Raw genomic sequence first — 15880 nt, 5'->3', positions numbered from 1 at the left:
TAATAATTAAGTATTCTGTTAGAACTCAATGATTATACTAATTATATTTTAGATTTTTTATATTTAAAGTAAGATGTTTATCATGTATTTGATTATGTTTATCTGCAGTTAGTTATACGAATTCAGATATTGAGTTTTAATAAGTTGTACTTCCGCATAATCTACTTGTAATCTTGAGTTTTGAGTAACATGCATTAATAAACAGTACTTTATGCATAAAAAATGATTTTTAAGAGTTTTTGTCAAATGCTTTATATTATAGTATAGATAATGTTTCTGTTAGAACTTAATGATTATCCTAATTATATTTTAAATTTTTTAAATTTAAAATGAGATGTTTATTCTGTGTTTGATTATGTTTATCTGCAGTTAGTTATACGAATTCAAAAATAGAGCTTTAATAAGTTGTACTTACGCACAATTTACTTGTAATCTTAAATTTTAAGTACTATGCACAAATTAACAGTACTTCATGCATAAAAATTAATTTTTAAGAATTTTTGTCAAATACTTTATAATAACATTTCAATTTAAATGCAAGAGAGGTAGTATACCAGTTATTGGTGGAGGTATCGGGGGTGTTCCAGGGCCTCTGACCCCACATGTGGCTAGCCGAGGTTACAAGGAAGGTGAAGTGATTTATCACCAATTCTCGCATGCCCTACATCACAAATCCATAATCAATTAATGATTATCATGCATATATTATTACCTTTTACGATAAATTGAATCCTAGAAAATCTCGGATACAATACTTGATGTCACTTTAGGTTTTTAAGATCAGTTTTATAATAAGTTGTTAAAACAAAGTTATTTATACGATCTAATAAGTTTTATCGAGAAGTTTAGCAGCCTAATAGATGCAAAAAGTAAATCGACTTGTTATACTTTTGTGAACTGAGTATATGTGAAACAAACACATTGTGAGACAAAAATATGTTCATTAATATTCTAAATCCTAGTCTTAGATAAAAAAAAATTCATATGAGGCCTCATCAATGAAAACCCAGTAATTTATGATAATCGGAAGATCCAATTTGAACCACTCATCTAAAAAATGTATCATAGCGTGTATTCATGTTGGACTCAAGATGAGAGAAGAAATGGGAGAGATAAAATATTGAAGGTAGAGGAAAGATAAAAAAAATTAATTTACCTAAAATGCTATTTTTAAAAAAAAATTTAAGTCAAAATTATTAATTTTCTAATTTAACATTTGATTTGTGGATGAAATATCTTGCGAGTTCTCCTTTGAATAACTCCATATAAGTACACTCTCATCATTTCTATAAATATATCAATTAATTGGATTGCAAGGGTTGTACAAATACATAAGGTTGTAAAATAAATATACCCTATATATGTGTATATATATATATATATATATGTGTGTGTGTGAAGGTTCAAACGAAAACACCTCTATTTTATGAGAACACAAAAACACCCTTATCACATTTGATAATATTATATTCTGAAAAGCATTGAAGATCCTAAATAACACATGGGATTAGTTATATACCATTCCCCATGCCAAGTAGGGGAAGCCTCCATGGAGATATAGTAGGGATGCAAGTGCAACCGTATGCCAAGTATACGTGTCATGAAGAAACCGATAGAACCACTGCGCCTTTAACTCGGCTACGTTCGAGTATCCTCCACTTCTTGATTCTCCACACTAATTCATTTCATCAATTTCCAAATCAAAGATTACCCACTAATTACAGATGCATATATATATATATATATATATATATATATTATAGAGATGGTAAAATGAATCACCTTTGCAGCAATATACTGGTTGTGACAAAACCAACCCATATGACTGAACCAGAAACCTTCCATTGGGGTATGAGGGTCCTTTTCTGTATCAGCATACTTATGATGGTTCTTGTGGACGCTAACCCAAAATATTGGATCTTTCTGCATGCATTTGTAAATATGACCAATAAACAATTCGCTAGCAGAAAACACGATTAAATGCTATGCTGCAAATGTATGTCAATGTTATAAAATGATTAACGGAACCCACCTGGCCACCATGAACACCACAATACACGATGAAATACTCGAGCCATTTGGGGATCTTGAAACTCCGATGAGTAAGTAGTCTATGATAACCTAGGGTAACACCGAGTCCGGCCAAGATACCCAACACTAGAGTCACCCAAAATGCACCCCAATCGAACACGAATGGTGCACAACAACCCAACACATGCTTCACGATGATCAGACAAAGGTTGGTTATGTCTGCTGAATCCCATTTCCGGAACCAAAACCCTCTCTTCCGCATCTTCTCCAGCTCCAGTATTGGTGTGGACTCGGGTGGTGCCATAGTTACATAATTTGGCATTTTGTTATAAAGCAGGGTGACCTTTGTTGATGGGATTGGAACTTGGGTGTTTCTTCAGTGGTCGGAAAATAAATGGTTGATCCTCCGTTTATGGCTGTTGGTCACAGGAAAGCAGGGATAATTAGCAACATGGCTGTAGCTAGCGACTTAGATGGAGGGGGGATGTGGGCATTATTTATGCGAATTTGTAATTTGATACATATGTTTAAGGTTCTAATTATGTTGGGTCCACTTTGTATCATCCATCGTTCAAGATTATGTTCTCGTTACGTTTCAGGTTCCAATTACGTCAAGTGGGGGCTTTAACAACAAAATTAATTGAAAAGTTTGGATTTAATTACATTTCTAGTTTTAACATGATTTACATGTCTAATGTTGAATCTTTCGTCTTGATCATGGTCCCAATGATTAATACCATTAACCAGGGACGGCCCTGGCCACGTGCAGCCAGTGGGGTCGCACAGGACATCAAAGCCTAAAAGGGCATCAAGTTGTCATTTATTACTAGTTTTGGGTTTAATAATTTGGTAATTGAACAACTGAGCTTTAACTATAAAAACATGTCCAAGACCTAGTAGTGATGAATAATGAATGCACATCGTTGGAAAAAGTTGGAAAAGTTTTTGTTTGTATGAATTAATTTTTTTGTATAAGTTGGAAAAGTTTTTGTTTGATAGAGTTTTTTCACAAACGTAAGGAGCTTTTTTTTAGTTGAAAGGGACATGTTTGGAAAAAAAAAATTTGGCTTTCTATATAAAGCTCCTCCTAAAAGCTTATTGGATAAGTCACTTTCTAGCTATATCATTAAGCCACTACGAAACAGTCATGCATAGTTGAGCGAATAAGCTGTTAGATCCATTAAACTTATTAAGATGCTAACAGATAGGCCCTTAGCCTTTAGTCATTAGACCTGTAACTTTTGAGTTTTTTTACTTTTTGCATACTATGACAATAACTTAGATGTAATTTACTATTTTAGTTTAAAACTAATTATGGTTTTTCTTGTCTTTTAAGTCCCATATATTAAAATAAAGTTTTTATTTTGCTAATTTTAATTTGGAAAAGGTAAAACTGGAAAAGAAGGAAGCATGATCTTAATCCAGGATTTATCATTTATATTTTGTATTCGGGGTTTTGGTTTTTATGTTCTTCTCATTGTATTTTTTTATTATTATAATTAATAAAAATCAACATGATGATGAGATACTTTGTTTGAATAGGTTCTAAATTCTTTAAAAAATCGCATGTTTCGTTGTTTCATTGACTTAAAAAATAGGATTAGGGGCATATTTTATTATTTTCGCACAGGGCATCAAAAATCTTAGGACCGGCCCTGCCATTAACATGAATATCTTAACTCAGTTACATTAGGGATTATTTTATTTTTTTGGTCTATTTTTTATCTTTTTCTTATTTAAAAGAGTAAAAACTATATAAATTGTTTGTGACGATAAATCAACTTTATCGATGACAAAAGTTGTTGCTAAAACCCCTATTTTTTGAGGTACGTCATTGCTTCATGAAATAAAAACGAAAACCGTTGTGTTCCTCATATATACAGAGTATAAAAAGCCGAGAATAAAGTCAATGTTATAAAGTTAAAAGAACTGTTCTTACGATGAATTTCTTAATTCCACACTTCAATAGTGTGTTCTATAAGAATCCGTTGTTGTATGGACACGAGTTGCTCAGAATATTAATCTTAGTATAATGAATATCAAAGWTTACTTGGATGGAATCATCGTACTTACGTAATACAATTTGCTTATAGTTTGTTCATATGAAATTATGGGATCATTTGATTCATTTTAAAGAATGAAAATGATAGGAAATTTATTGAAACACATATTTTCAGTAAATTGTTTTATATTGTTTTGTTTTCTATCCAATATCGTTGTTTAGAAACATTACAACAAAATTGGGTTTATAAAACGTCTCCAATCTCTAAGCATTCCAATAGACTGTTTTATAGGACTTATATTATATGATTAAAATATAAAGCGTCATATCTAAAATCGTGGTAATGAGTTTATATGACGCTTTGTGTGTCTTAACAAGTTTTTTAGGATATTTTTAATATAAAGCTTCACATTAACAACTTTATAGGACACTTTTGAGAAAATGTCCTATAAACTCAATTTTTTATAGAACGGTTTTTCAAATAGTGTCCTATAAAGTTGCTAATGGGACGTTTTATATTAAAAGTGTCCTAAAAACCTTATTACGATGTCAAAAAGCGTCATATAAACTTATTACAACATCTTTAGATAGAACACTTTGTTTTTTGGTCTTATAATAAAGACTTTGTTTTTTGGTCTTATAAACTAAGTCCTATAACTAGATCTATTAGGACGCTTATAAATTGGGAGCATCCTATAAACCCGAAATCCCTCCTCTGCATTTTGCTCCACTTTTTTCTCCCCCACCACAAGACCCACTTGCCTTTTGCAATCACCCGAATCGAACCAACACTTTCTGAAATCAAACCTTCTGCAACCGAATTGAACCAGACCTTCTGAAATCGTCTTTTTCATGATGTTGACGAAAAGAGACACTGACAAAGACAAAGAAGAGATAATGACAAGTTAAATTTTATATTTTTCTGATTTGAAGAAGAATGGTTTTTTACCTCCATAAAATATAGTGATTAATTACATTAACTACAACCAAATCCTATTAATCATTTCATGCACATTATTTGTCTGAGCTTTTGACTGATCAATATATTTGTTAACTTATCGGTCCATTTGATATTCAAAAATTGTAGTAATAAATGGAGAAATAGAGAATGTTGGAATGAACCAGAAAAGTTAATTTCAATTGAGCTAGATATAAGCGTTGGCTAGGTAAGTGTCCTGTAGTAGTATAAGGAGTAAGTCAAATAATGTTGAAATAATGTTACAAGCCCACAATATTTTCTCTCTCCTTCCAACATCAGATACAAAATTTTTTGTTGGGTTTATTTTGGTTCTAACAATTCATAACGTAATTGGGGGTGCTTTTGTTTACTTCATTTGGTAGCGATACAACATCTGAACCTTTTGTGGTACCAGATATATACACTAGTAGTGATCAGTTGAGTTCTGCATTTGAAGAAGTTTGCTTGAGGCTAATAACATCATCTTTATGGCATCCGTCCGTCTTACAAGCAGTAGAAAAAACCTGAAAACTCCTAAACAAAAATGACTAAAACGAAGAGCTTGAAGAGAGATCAAATGGGAAAGACTATTGAAGAACGGAAGATGGAAGGGAGTTTCGAACCACTTTTTATTATGTCATTGTCATATTTTTCTTGTCACATTATTGACACATCAATAAAATAAGAATCTTAATGAAACTGCATAATGAAGGTTCTTACAAAAACCACTTTCCATTCTTTTTTCAAAATGTAGTTTTATTAATAGATTATTATATAGATTAAATATATATTATAAAGTTATAAAAATTCAAATATAATTTATTAAATTTTATTTTTCTATATTAATTTTTGTGTTAGTTTATATAGTTTGTTAACATATTTGAAAAGAATTACAAAATCTATATTAATTTTATAGTAATATAGATCATTCGTAATTTCGATTCGATCAAATATGTTCAACATGGTATATTTTTTGAAAATAGTAAATATAGTTTACAATTATTAATTTATGATTTATAAATTAATTATAATTATATAATTGTTTATATATATATATATATGTGTGTGTGTGTGTGAGAGAAAAATAATCCAAAGCATAATCATATAATTATATAATTAAAAATTAAAATTATTAATGCGAGAACTTAAAACCTAAAACCTAAACCCCTAAAACTTAGGGGTGGCAAAAAAACGACCCAATCCATTAACCCAACCCAGAATTAGCAAGTTGGATTGAAATTTTCAACTCATTTAAATAAATGGGTCAACCCGTCTAACCCATTTAAATAAATGGGTTAGGTTTGGTTGAATTTTTTGACTTGTTTTCAACCCGTTTCAATCTACTTAGAATATTATATAAATTTATTTTATTCTTAATATTATATATATTATATTAATTTTTTATTTTCTATTTTGTTTCTTCTTAAATAAATTGGCCCAAGTTTCAGTATCACAACTCACGAGTTAAACGATGCTTCGATTTTCAATCCTTCATACAATATCAGTAATTCAGTATCATGAGTCTCGCGTCTTCAATTCTCCATCTTCTTTAGTCGATTTTATCAATCTTCGCCCCTTCTTTTGAGTTCTACCTTCTCCAATCAAAGATTTCAGTTGGTTTCAGTTTTCGATTGAGGTTGAGGAGTTGAGGCTTGAGCGATAGCAGAGTCATTCACCATTGCGGAGCTAAAATAAAGAATCTTCCGTCTTCCACTTGTGTTTTGTTGATAGAATCAAACAGTTTCCAACTTGTAATTTAATTTATTTACGTAGTACAAATGAAATCACATTCTGAGGCGCTATGTGGAGCAATCATGACAGAGAAGATAGAAGATCAAGAAAAAAGTAATACCGAGAGTAAAATTGGGGTTGATGAAAGTGGAAGTCGAGTTACTTAGAATTTAAAAAATTTCAACTTATTTTGAACAATATATTTGTTGTGGTTGTGTTTTATTCAAACTTTGAACAATTTGGTTGTATTTGTGGTTGTGTTATGTTTTATTCAAAAAAAGTTAAATAGTCTAGTTCTTTTTTTATTTAAAATTTTAAAATTAAATGGGTCAACCCAGGTTCAACTCATTTATTTAACAGGTTGGATTAAGAATATCGTAAACAGGTCAACTCACTGTCAACCCATTTAAGTAACATGTTGGGTTGAAAAATCTCAACCCATTTAATTAAATGGGTTGGGTCTTCGTTTTTAAGAGATAACCTTACGATTTTTATACGGTTTAAATAAATATTAGACTAAAATATAAATTTTGTTCATTGACTGTATAATAATTTACAGTTTTAGTAAAAAAAAAATCGTAGTCTTTGTAAAAATTGCCAATTTTTAACATTTAAATTCTAAATCTCACGTTATTAATGAATTCTCGTTAAAACAAGTTGTGGGCATAACATGTGAATTCTTTTATTTTTTGGAAGGCCAATGAATTTATTATAGCAAAAAGATATAACAGAGAGACAAAACTTTTCTGTAAAGTACAGAAACAAGAAATGAGACAGTACCAGAACACAAGCCAATTACAGACTAAACCATAACGTATCCAACTTCTTATCTTCAACAAAGTTCTATCGTTCAAGATTTAAGCTAAAATCAGATAAATCCACAATATCAAATTAAAAACATAGAATCAGTATTAACCGAAAATCAAATATGAGCATAATATAGTTTCAACAAAAGAGGGTGCACAACTTAGGGAGCGTTTGGTTGGGGGTAATTAAGGGGTAGGGGATGAGGATGGAAATGATTGATGACAGTGTTTGGTTCAAGTATGGTCGAGATTCAAATATAAAACCAAAATGTTTATGATCATTTAACACGTTTAATGTCACAGAACATAAATAGAACATAGTAACTTACTATGCATGACGTATTTTTATTGCATTTATGAATGAATACTGTCAAAATCTCATTGTTTCGTACGAGTATTTGAATTTGGAAGAAAGATGGTGCAAGTGGATGTGAAGATAATATTGTAGCGTGTGTATGAACAAGAAAGATTGTAATATAATCCCCTATCGTAAATGTATAATGGTCTGATTTGTTCATATGAAATTAAGGGATCATTTGATTCATTCTAAGGAATGAAAATCGTAGGAAATGGAAACACATGTTTTCAGTAAATTGTTTTATATTGTTTTGTTTTGTTTTCGTTCCAATATCATTGTTTAGAAATACTACAACAAATTTGGGTTATAGGACGTTCTCAATCTCTAAGCATCTTAATAGACCGCTTTATAGGACTTGCATTATAAGAGCAAAATATAAAATGTTCTATCAAAAAAGGTTGTAATAAGTTTATATGACGCTTTTAGGCGTCTTAACAAGTTTTTATGACATTTTTAATATAAAGGGTCGCATTAGCACCTTTATAGGGCACTTTTGAGAAAGTGTCCTATAAACTCAATTTTTATAGGACACTTGTTTTTATAGAACAATTTTTCAAATAGTGTCCTATAAAGTTGCTAATAGAACACTTTTATACAAAAGCGTCCTAAAAAACTTATTACGGCGTTAAAAAACGTCATATAAACTTATTACAACGCTTTTAGATAGGATACTCTATTTTTTGGTCATATAAAGAGATCTATCAGGACGCTTAGAAATTGGGAGCGTCCTATAAACCCGATTTCCCTCCTCTGCATTTTGCTCCACTTTTTTCTCCCCCGCCACAAGACCCACATCCCTTTTGCAATCACCCGAATCGAACCAACACAATCTGAAATCAAACCTTCTGCAACTGAATTGAACCGGACCTTCTGAAGTCGTCTTTCTCATGATGTTGACGAAAAGAGACACTGACAAAGACAAGTAAAATAGTTTGAAGAAGAACGCTTTTTTACCTCCATATAATCAATGATTATCAATTACATTTCTTCCTACCTTGTAAAATCTCTTACCAAATGCCCCCAAAATTTCTTCACTATTAAATTTGTCATTACAAGAAATATTAAATGTTGTGCACTCCAAGTACTAAGGCTATAACAATTGACACTGGAACAGCAAGCCTACATACATGACATGCCAACTAATGCATTATTTGCATCTTATCTTCTTTTAGAGATTGTTTGGCAGTTGCGGAATGGTATGATACACAATAATTAAGTGATCAAAATGATTAAGCGACTCTCATGATATAGTGCAAAATGAAATGTAATTGTTTAGTAATTGTTTACAATGAAATTAGGGCGCTGAATGGTTAAGGGAGACAAATGATTCATAATAATTCAGAGGGTTTTAAAACCATTAAGAGACAAATATTTTTTTCTAAACAACATTCAACTTTTAACGATTCAGAGGTTACCTCTTAATAGAACTCTTAAGAGATAAACGAACAAACAATCCTTTAAATTATTTAAAAATATAGAAAATTGTTTTTTTTAATATTACATTCAACTTAAACTTCTTTATTTTATAGATTTCAATATTGATTATATAAAATATTATTTCTGTCTCTCAAACATTTAATTTCAAGGTTTTTTATCGACAGTAATATAATAAAAATATTTCAGTAAATTGATTTGATATGTACAAGGTTTTTATGTCATGTTCACATTTTAATTACAAGGGTATTTCAGTAAATTGATTTGATATGTAACTCCCAAACAATTAATGGGGAGTTACAAATCATCAAATCCTAAAAAATATGCATTTATAATATTAATATTTTTATTTTTTTTAATCTTGATCTTCCATGTTTATTCTTTTATCAGTTTTTAATTCGCATAGAAAACACGGTAGTAAATTTTTTTGGTATCAATCAAGCTAATATGGATAAACGCAATGGAATATAAATCGACATAGTGAGAAGATTAAAATGGTTTATGATGACAATCGGAGTTCGAGGTCGGAAATTGAAGAAATTAACCAAAGCGAATGTCTTGGTAATAGATTTTTATTTTTTTTAGATTCGTTTTAATCTAAATTATGTTCATTACGATGTGTTGTGTTTTTTATAATACATCTTGTATTGATAACTTTTTTTTATTACTAAAATACGTACCTAATTCACATGTTCAAATGGAAGTACATGCACGACCCATTTCCATATTGTCATATTACCGACTTTTATGAATCATGAACCATTGTGTTCATGTTACGTCTATCATATGAACACAAGTGTTATTTTTTAAGCTTGATACCAAATCTTTATATTTGTGTAAGTGTTTGCACCCGATGTTCATAGCGTTGGGGTTATGTGTTCATAAATTTTATACGATATGAACAAGGGGTGAACAACCATATAAGATCAGAAACATATATGAACAAGGGGTGAACCTTAAACGGTGTGGATGCAATGCATGTATAAAACTCCAATTGACAAAGGATCGCTCCTGAATGTGTTTATAATAAAGAAACTATTGTTCACAAGCTGTTCATATCGTGTTCATACCTGTTTATTTATTTATTTCCTTTCGTATAACAGTTTTTCTTATTATGTTCATATTGTGTTCATAAATGCTATGCAATCCAAGTTCATCGTATTTGACACAATGGTTCATATATATATATATATATATATATATATATATATATAGTTGTGTTCATATGGTTCTTACATTAACAAAAATAAATTAACAAAAAAATAATAGAATTTTTTATATTGTAACTCCCAATTAATTAATGATATGGGAGTTACATAATTTTTTTTTACCTAAATACCCTTTTCAACTTTGTTCACTTATATTTATGAAATTTTAAATTAAAAAAATAAGTTTTTATCATGATTAATCACAACCGTTTATTGAAAGATTGAATGGTCAAGATCGGTTAACAAAGTTAACACAAAAACTTTGGTTAACATTTGAAACTGACTATATATATATATATATATATATATATATATTCAAATAATATGTGCTAATAAAATATTTTATTGAATTTTAATAAACAAAAATCTAAATCATTTGAAGTATGTATGTAAAAAATAATTACAATAGTTAATATGACACAATTAAAAGTATGCACAAACATATGTGCTTATTGAAACAATTGCAATTCCAATCATGGTGGCTAAATCGTAAAAAACAATAACTCTGATGTTAAAAATACAGACTTACGATCAGGGGTTGATCTGACACGTTGAAAACATTTATCTAATATGCTATTTATTTAAAGAACCAGTATTAATTTTTTTTTCACAATTACTGAGGTTTAGATATATAAACGATTCGTATAAAATAAAGTTTGCGTCCTTTTATTGACAAAATAGAAGATATCATAAAGGAGAGTTAGAATTGTATGCACAAAAGTATCGGCCCCCCTTTTTTCTCTACATTCAACCCTCGTGCAATGGATTAGTGTGCAGTGTGCAGTGTGCAGTTATACAGGAGATCTTAAAGTCAAGGCTTTTATTGAATCTAAGGGTTGTTTGTTTACCTCTTAATAGTTCAATTAATAGATAGTCTTTGAATTATTAAGAGATGAATCTTGTTTGGCAAAAAAATATGTCCCTTAATGGTTGTAAAACCTTTTGAATGATTTTGTATCTTGAGTCTCCCTTAACTATTAAGTGCTCTAATTTCAACGTAAACAATTACCAAATAATAATATTTCATTTTGCATTATATCGCGAGAGCCTTTTAATCATTCTGATCACTTAATCATTATGCACCAAACAATTCAACAACTGTCAAACAACCCGTAAGTTGGGTAACATAAAGAGTTTTATTGAATCTAAGCTGGGTAGCATTAAAAAAAATTATCCATATATTCTTAACATTAAATTCTTAGATAGTGAAGAACCTAATACTAATATAGATTGTAATTGGTCTAAAAGATTTATAAAGTTAACACAATAATTTGGGTTAAAATTTGAACTAATCTCTCTCTCTCTCTCTCCCTCTCTTTCTTTCTCTCTCTCTCTACATATATATATATATACTATATTATAAAGCATTTGACAAAACTCTTAAAAATTATTTTTTATACATAAAATACTGTTTATTAATGCATGTTACTTAAAACTTAAGATTACAAGTAAATTGTGTGTAAATACCTCATTAAAACTCCATATCTGAATTCGTGTAACTAATTGCAGATAAACATAATCAAATACATGATAAACATCTTATTTTAAATATAAAAAATCTAAAATATAATTAGGATAATCATTGAGTTCTAACATAATATGTATCCCAATACACAACATAAATCTATTTGATGTTAACAAGACAAATACCTATAAATTTCTCCGGCAACCTTTGTACCATTACATTATTGTCATTTAAAAAAGTAGTTGTAAAGATTTGGTTTGCAAAGATAGTATAATAACTCTAGTGGGACATGGTTAAATGGGAACCATAAAAAAAATTAAGAACGGTTTAAATTTGTGTTGTTTGACATCGTGAAACAATGCAGTGTTGTTTCATATTGAAACTACACTGTATTTTCACATATATTTTTATTCACGATGTCAAACAACATATGATTATTAGCTATTAGTTCTTAACTTTATTTATTGGAAATTGAATGGAAATGAGAGTTAGTTTTGTATTGAATTATGGATCCAAAAGTATAAAATCGTATTAAAGAAATGATTAAAACCAAGGCCGGCCAAAGTGTTAGGGCCGTTCTTCCACTTATTTCTATTATGTAATTAATCTAACATTTATACTCAATGATGATTGTTATTATTTGTTTTTTTTTTAATTTAATAAATTGTACGATTACGTCAATTATTTGATTTCTTGGTACTGTGTCAATGACAGTCTGGATGACTGGACCGTGTCTCGATTCTAATATGGATGGTTATCCGAAAAGACCAACTAAGCATCGTTGGCTTGTAGGTAAATTTGTTGAAAACTCTTTTGAAGTTTATTATTTAGTTTATATGGTGGATCGAGTTATTTTGTTACTCACGACACTACTAAAAAAGGATTTTTTTTTTTTTTATGGATTTTTTGCCCGAAAATTTATCGACTGATTTCCTGTGTATACTAAAAAACTCAATTTTCGTTGACTTTTCCTATTGATTTTTAAAAAATAAAAAGTTAATTCAATTAATTTTTCAGGGATTTGCGGTGGATTTCCGATGATTTATTTATTATTTTTAAAAATCCATCATGGTCTTTTTTTTAAATGATTTAATTAATTAAAATTTGATTGGATTTATGGTGGATTTTAATTAAATAAAATCCAAAACAAATTTTTATTACATAAATTTTTTTTAAAAATTTCTTACAGATGAGTGACGGATCTCCAATGTGTCACAAATGCGCCACTGACTTTAAAAATTAATTAATTTTATTGTTTAAAAAAATAAAGAAAATCTCCAAGGTGGAATTGTTGCGGATTTTAATTAATTACGAATTTTAATTAATTAAATAATTAAATAAAATTCGCTACAAATCTATCAAAAAAAATTGTTAATTGAAAATCATTTTTTTATTTTAAAAAAAATTATTTTTACAACTTCCGGTGAATTAGTGGTGATCTCTAATCTGCCACTAATTTAAATTTTTAGACAATTTTTCGGTGGATTAGTGGTAGATTGGAGGATGGAAATTCGCCACTAATTTTAAAATTTAATTTTTTATTTTTATTATTTAGTTATTTTTTATATATATCCTTATATACGTTTCTCATTTTGTTAACATATTTCGTATATATATATATATATATATATATTTATATNACCTGAGGTCACAGGCCACGTCCTGCACACCCTTTTGTGGAACATGTGATTTTGCACATGATTTGGCCATTTTCTTGTTCTCTTATTTAGTTTTTGTTTTGGTCTGAACCTCCCTCTATATAAATGTGTGTGTGTGTGTTTATATATATGTAATATACTTACATACACACTACATAAGTGTTTATATATATATATATATATATATATATATATATAGAGAGAGAGAGAGAGAGAGGGGGGGAGAAGGGTTCACACGAAAATATTTTCATTTTATGAGAACGTAAGAACATCTTTAACCATAGACAATTACATGTGATACTATATTCCATTATACATGATACAAATGTGATACTAAATTAAAGACACATATGACTATTGATATGATCTAGGTTGTAGGCCAAGTCACCATAAGAACACCAATCCCCTCACGTGTATTATCACATGTGATAAGAGTGTTATAGATGTGATACTATAATTCATCACATGTAATACTAAATCATAGACACAGACGACCTTTGGCGCGACCTAAGTCGCAGAACACGTCGTCAACACACCATCAAGTCCCTTCACGTCTATTATCACATGTGATAAGGGTGTTCTTATATATATATATATATATATATATATATATATATATATATAAAGGATAAGGATATGTGAGAAGGGAAGTTACAGTGAGAAACGTGAGAAAAGATCCGAACTCTTGATCACTTTTAAGTTCATGCTCACCCATGAATTGTGCTTTAAAAAAAATTGATCTGGTGCATCTTAGTGCATACGCCTCATTAGTGTTGACATTCATTAAATTGATCCAAGAGTGGAGATCTCTTATTAAGCTTCTTATGATAACTTTTTCTTTTACCAGAATCCAACCTTATATACACATGTGTATATTTCAATATGTATTAATAGGCTTTAATAACTAATAAAATGTTTTATTGCGCTTCATGAATATATTTGAGAAATTTAAAATGTATGCCAATATATTGGATTTTATTTAAATTTAAAAAAACTAATTGAAGGATTATATAAATGTTTCAACAAGCGTAGAAAACATTTTTTTGTGTTTTAAGAAGTTTTTTTTATAGCATTTTTAAAATACAGTATCCTATTAACTAATTTATGACATTATTGAGATATGTTTTATAAACACATATTTTCAAATAGTTCATATAAAATATGTAATATGATACTTTATTCTGAAAATGTCATATAATATTGTTAAAACAAAGTTATTTATACGAGTATATGTGAAACAAACATATTGTAAGACAAAAATATGTTCATTGATATTCTAAATCCTAGTCTTAGATAAAAAAAATTCATATTAGGCCTCGTCAATGAAAACCCAGTGATTTATGATAATCGTGACATCCAATTTAAACCACTCATCTAAAAGGTGTATCATAGTGTGTATTCATGTTGGGGAGATGGGAGAAGAAATGGGAGAGAGAAAATATTGAAGGTAGAGGAAAGATATAAAAAAATTAATTTACCTAAAATGCTATTTTTTTTTTAAAAAAAATTAAGTCAAAATTATCAAAATTATTAATTTTCTAATTTAACCTTTGATTTGTGGTTGAGATATCTTACGAGTTCTCCTTTGAATAACTCCATATAATATATATATATATATATATGTGTGTGTGTGTGTGTGTGTGTGTGTGTGTGGAGGTTCAAACGAGACATCTTTATTTTATGAGAACGCGAGAACACCTTTATCACATATGATAATATTATATTCTGAAAACCATTGAACATCCTAAATAACACATGGGATTAGTTATATACCATTCCCCATGCCAAGTAGGGAAAGCCTCCCTGGAGATAAAGTAGGGATGCAAGTGCAACCATATGCCAATTAGACGTGTCATGAAGAAACCGATAGAACCACTGTGCCTTTAACTTGGCTACGTTCGAGTATTCTCCACTTCTTGATTCTCCACACTAATTCATTTCATCAATTTCCAAATCAAAGATTGCCCACTAATTACAGATGCATATATCATTCTGATTATATATATAGAGGAGCGTTCAAATGAAAACTTAACCCATTTGTGTAAACCGTGTAAACCAATCTCATCCGTCCATTTTCTTGATCAATGGCCTAGATTATATTATTTTATTTTAGGAAATTAAAAATTAAAAAATAATTAATATTCATTTTATTTAAGAAAAAAGGGTAGAATCGGTATTCATATCAAAAGCCCTCGTTTCCTATTTCCAAATACTCTCATTGTATTTTAG

At 29.3% G+C, this 15880-nt stretch overlaps 1 protein-coding gene and 1 pseudogene across 1 annotated transcript in view; both read right to left on the bottom strand.

Annotated features, from left to right (window-relative positions):
- Nucleotides 1-2335, bottom strand: part of LOC112510985 (acyl-CoA C20 Delta5-desaturase-like) — a 3405-nt gene extending 1070 nt beyond the window's left edge. The window contains exons 1-4 of the mRNA XM_025116339.1: nucleotides 2033-2335; nucleotides 1783-1923; nucleotides 1520-1675; nucleotides 555-661 (exon numbers count right to left, since the gene is read on the bottom strand). Of these exons, the coding sequence (XP_024972107.1) occupies nucleotides 555-661; nucleotides 1520-1675; nucleotides 1783-1923; nucleotides 2033-2335 (707 nt within the window). The remainder of the gene's footprint in view (nucleotides 1-554; nucleotides 662-1519; nucleotides 1676-1782; nucleotides 1924-2032) is intronic.
- Nucleotides 2336-15412: 13077 nt separating this feature from the next.
- The window catches only part of LOC112510984, a 2408-nt pseudogene continuing 1940 nt past the window's right edge, over nucleotides 15413-15880 (bottom strand).

The sequence above is a fragment of the Cynara cardunculus genome, assembly GCF_001531365.2.
Source record: "Cynara cardunculus var. scolymus isolate 2C chromosome LG 4, CcrdV1, whole genome shotgun sequence".
In the NCBI taxonomy this organism is placed as follows: Eukaryota; Viridiplantae; Streptophyta; class Magnoliopsida; order Asterales; family Asteraceae; genus Cynara; species Cynara cardunculus.
This window is presented reverse-complemented; position numbering and strand designations above follow the sequence as displayed.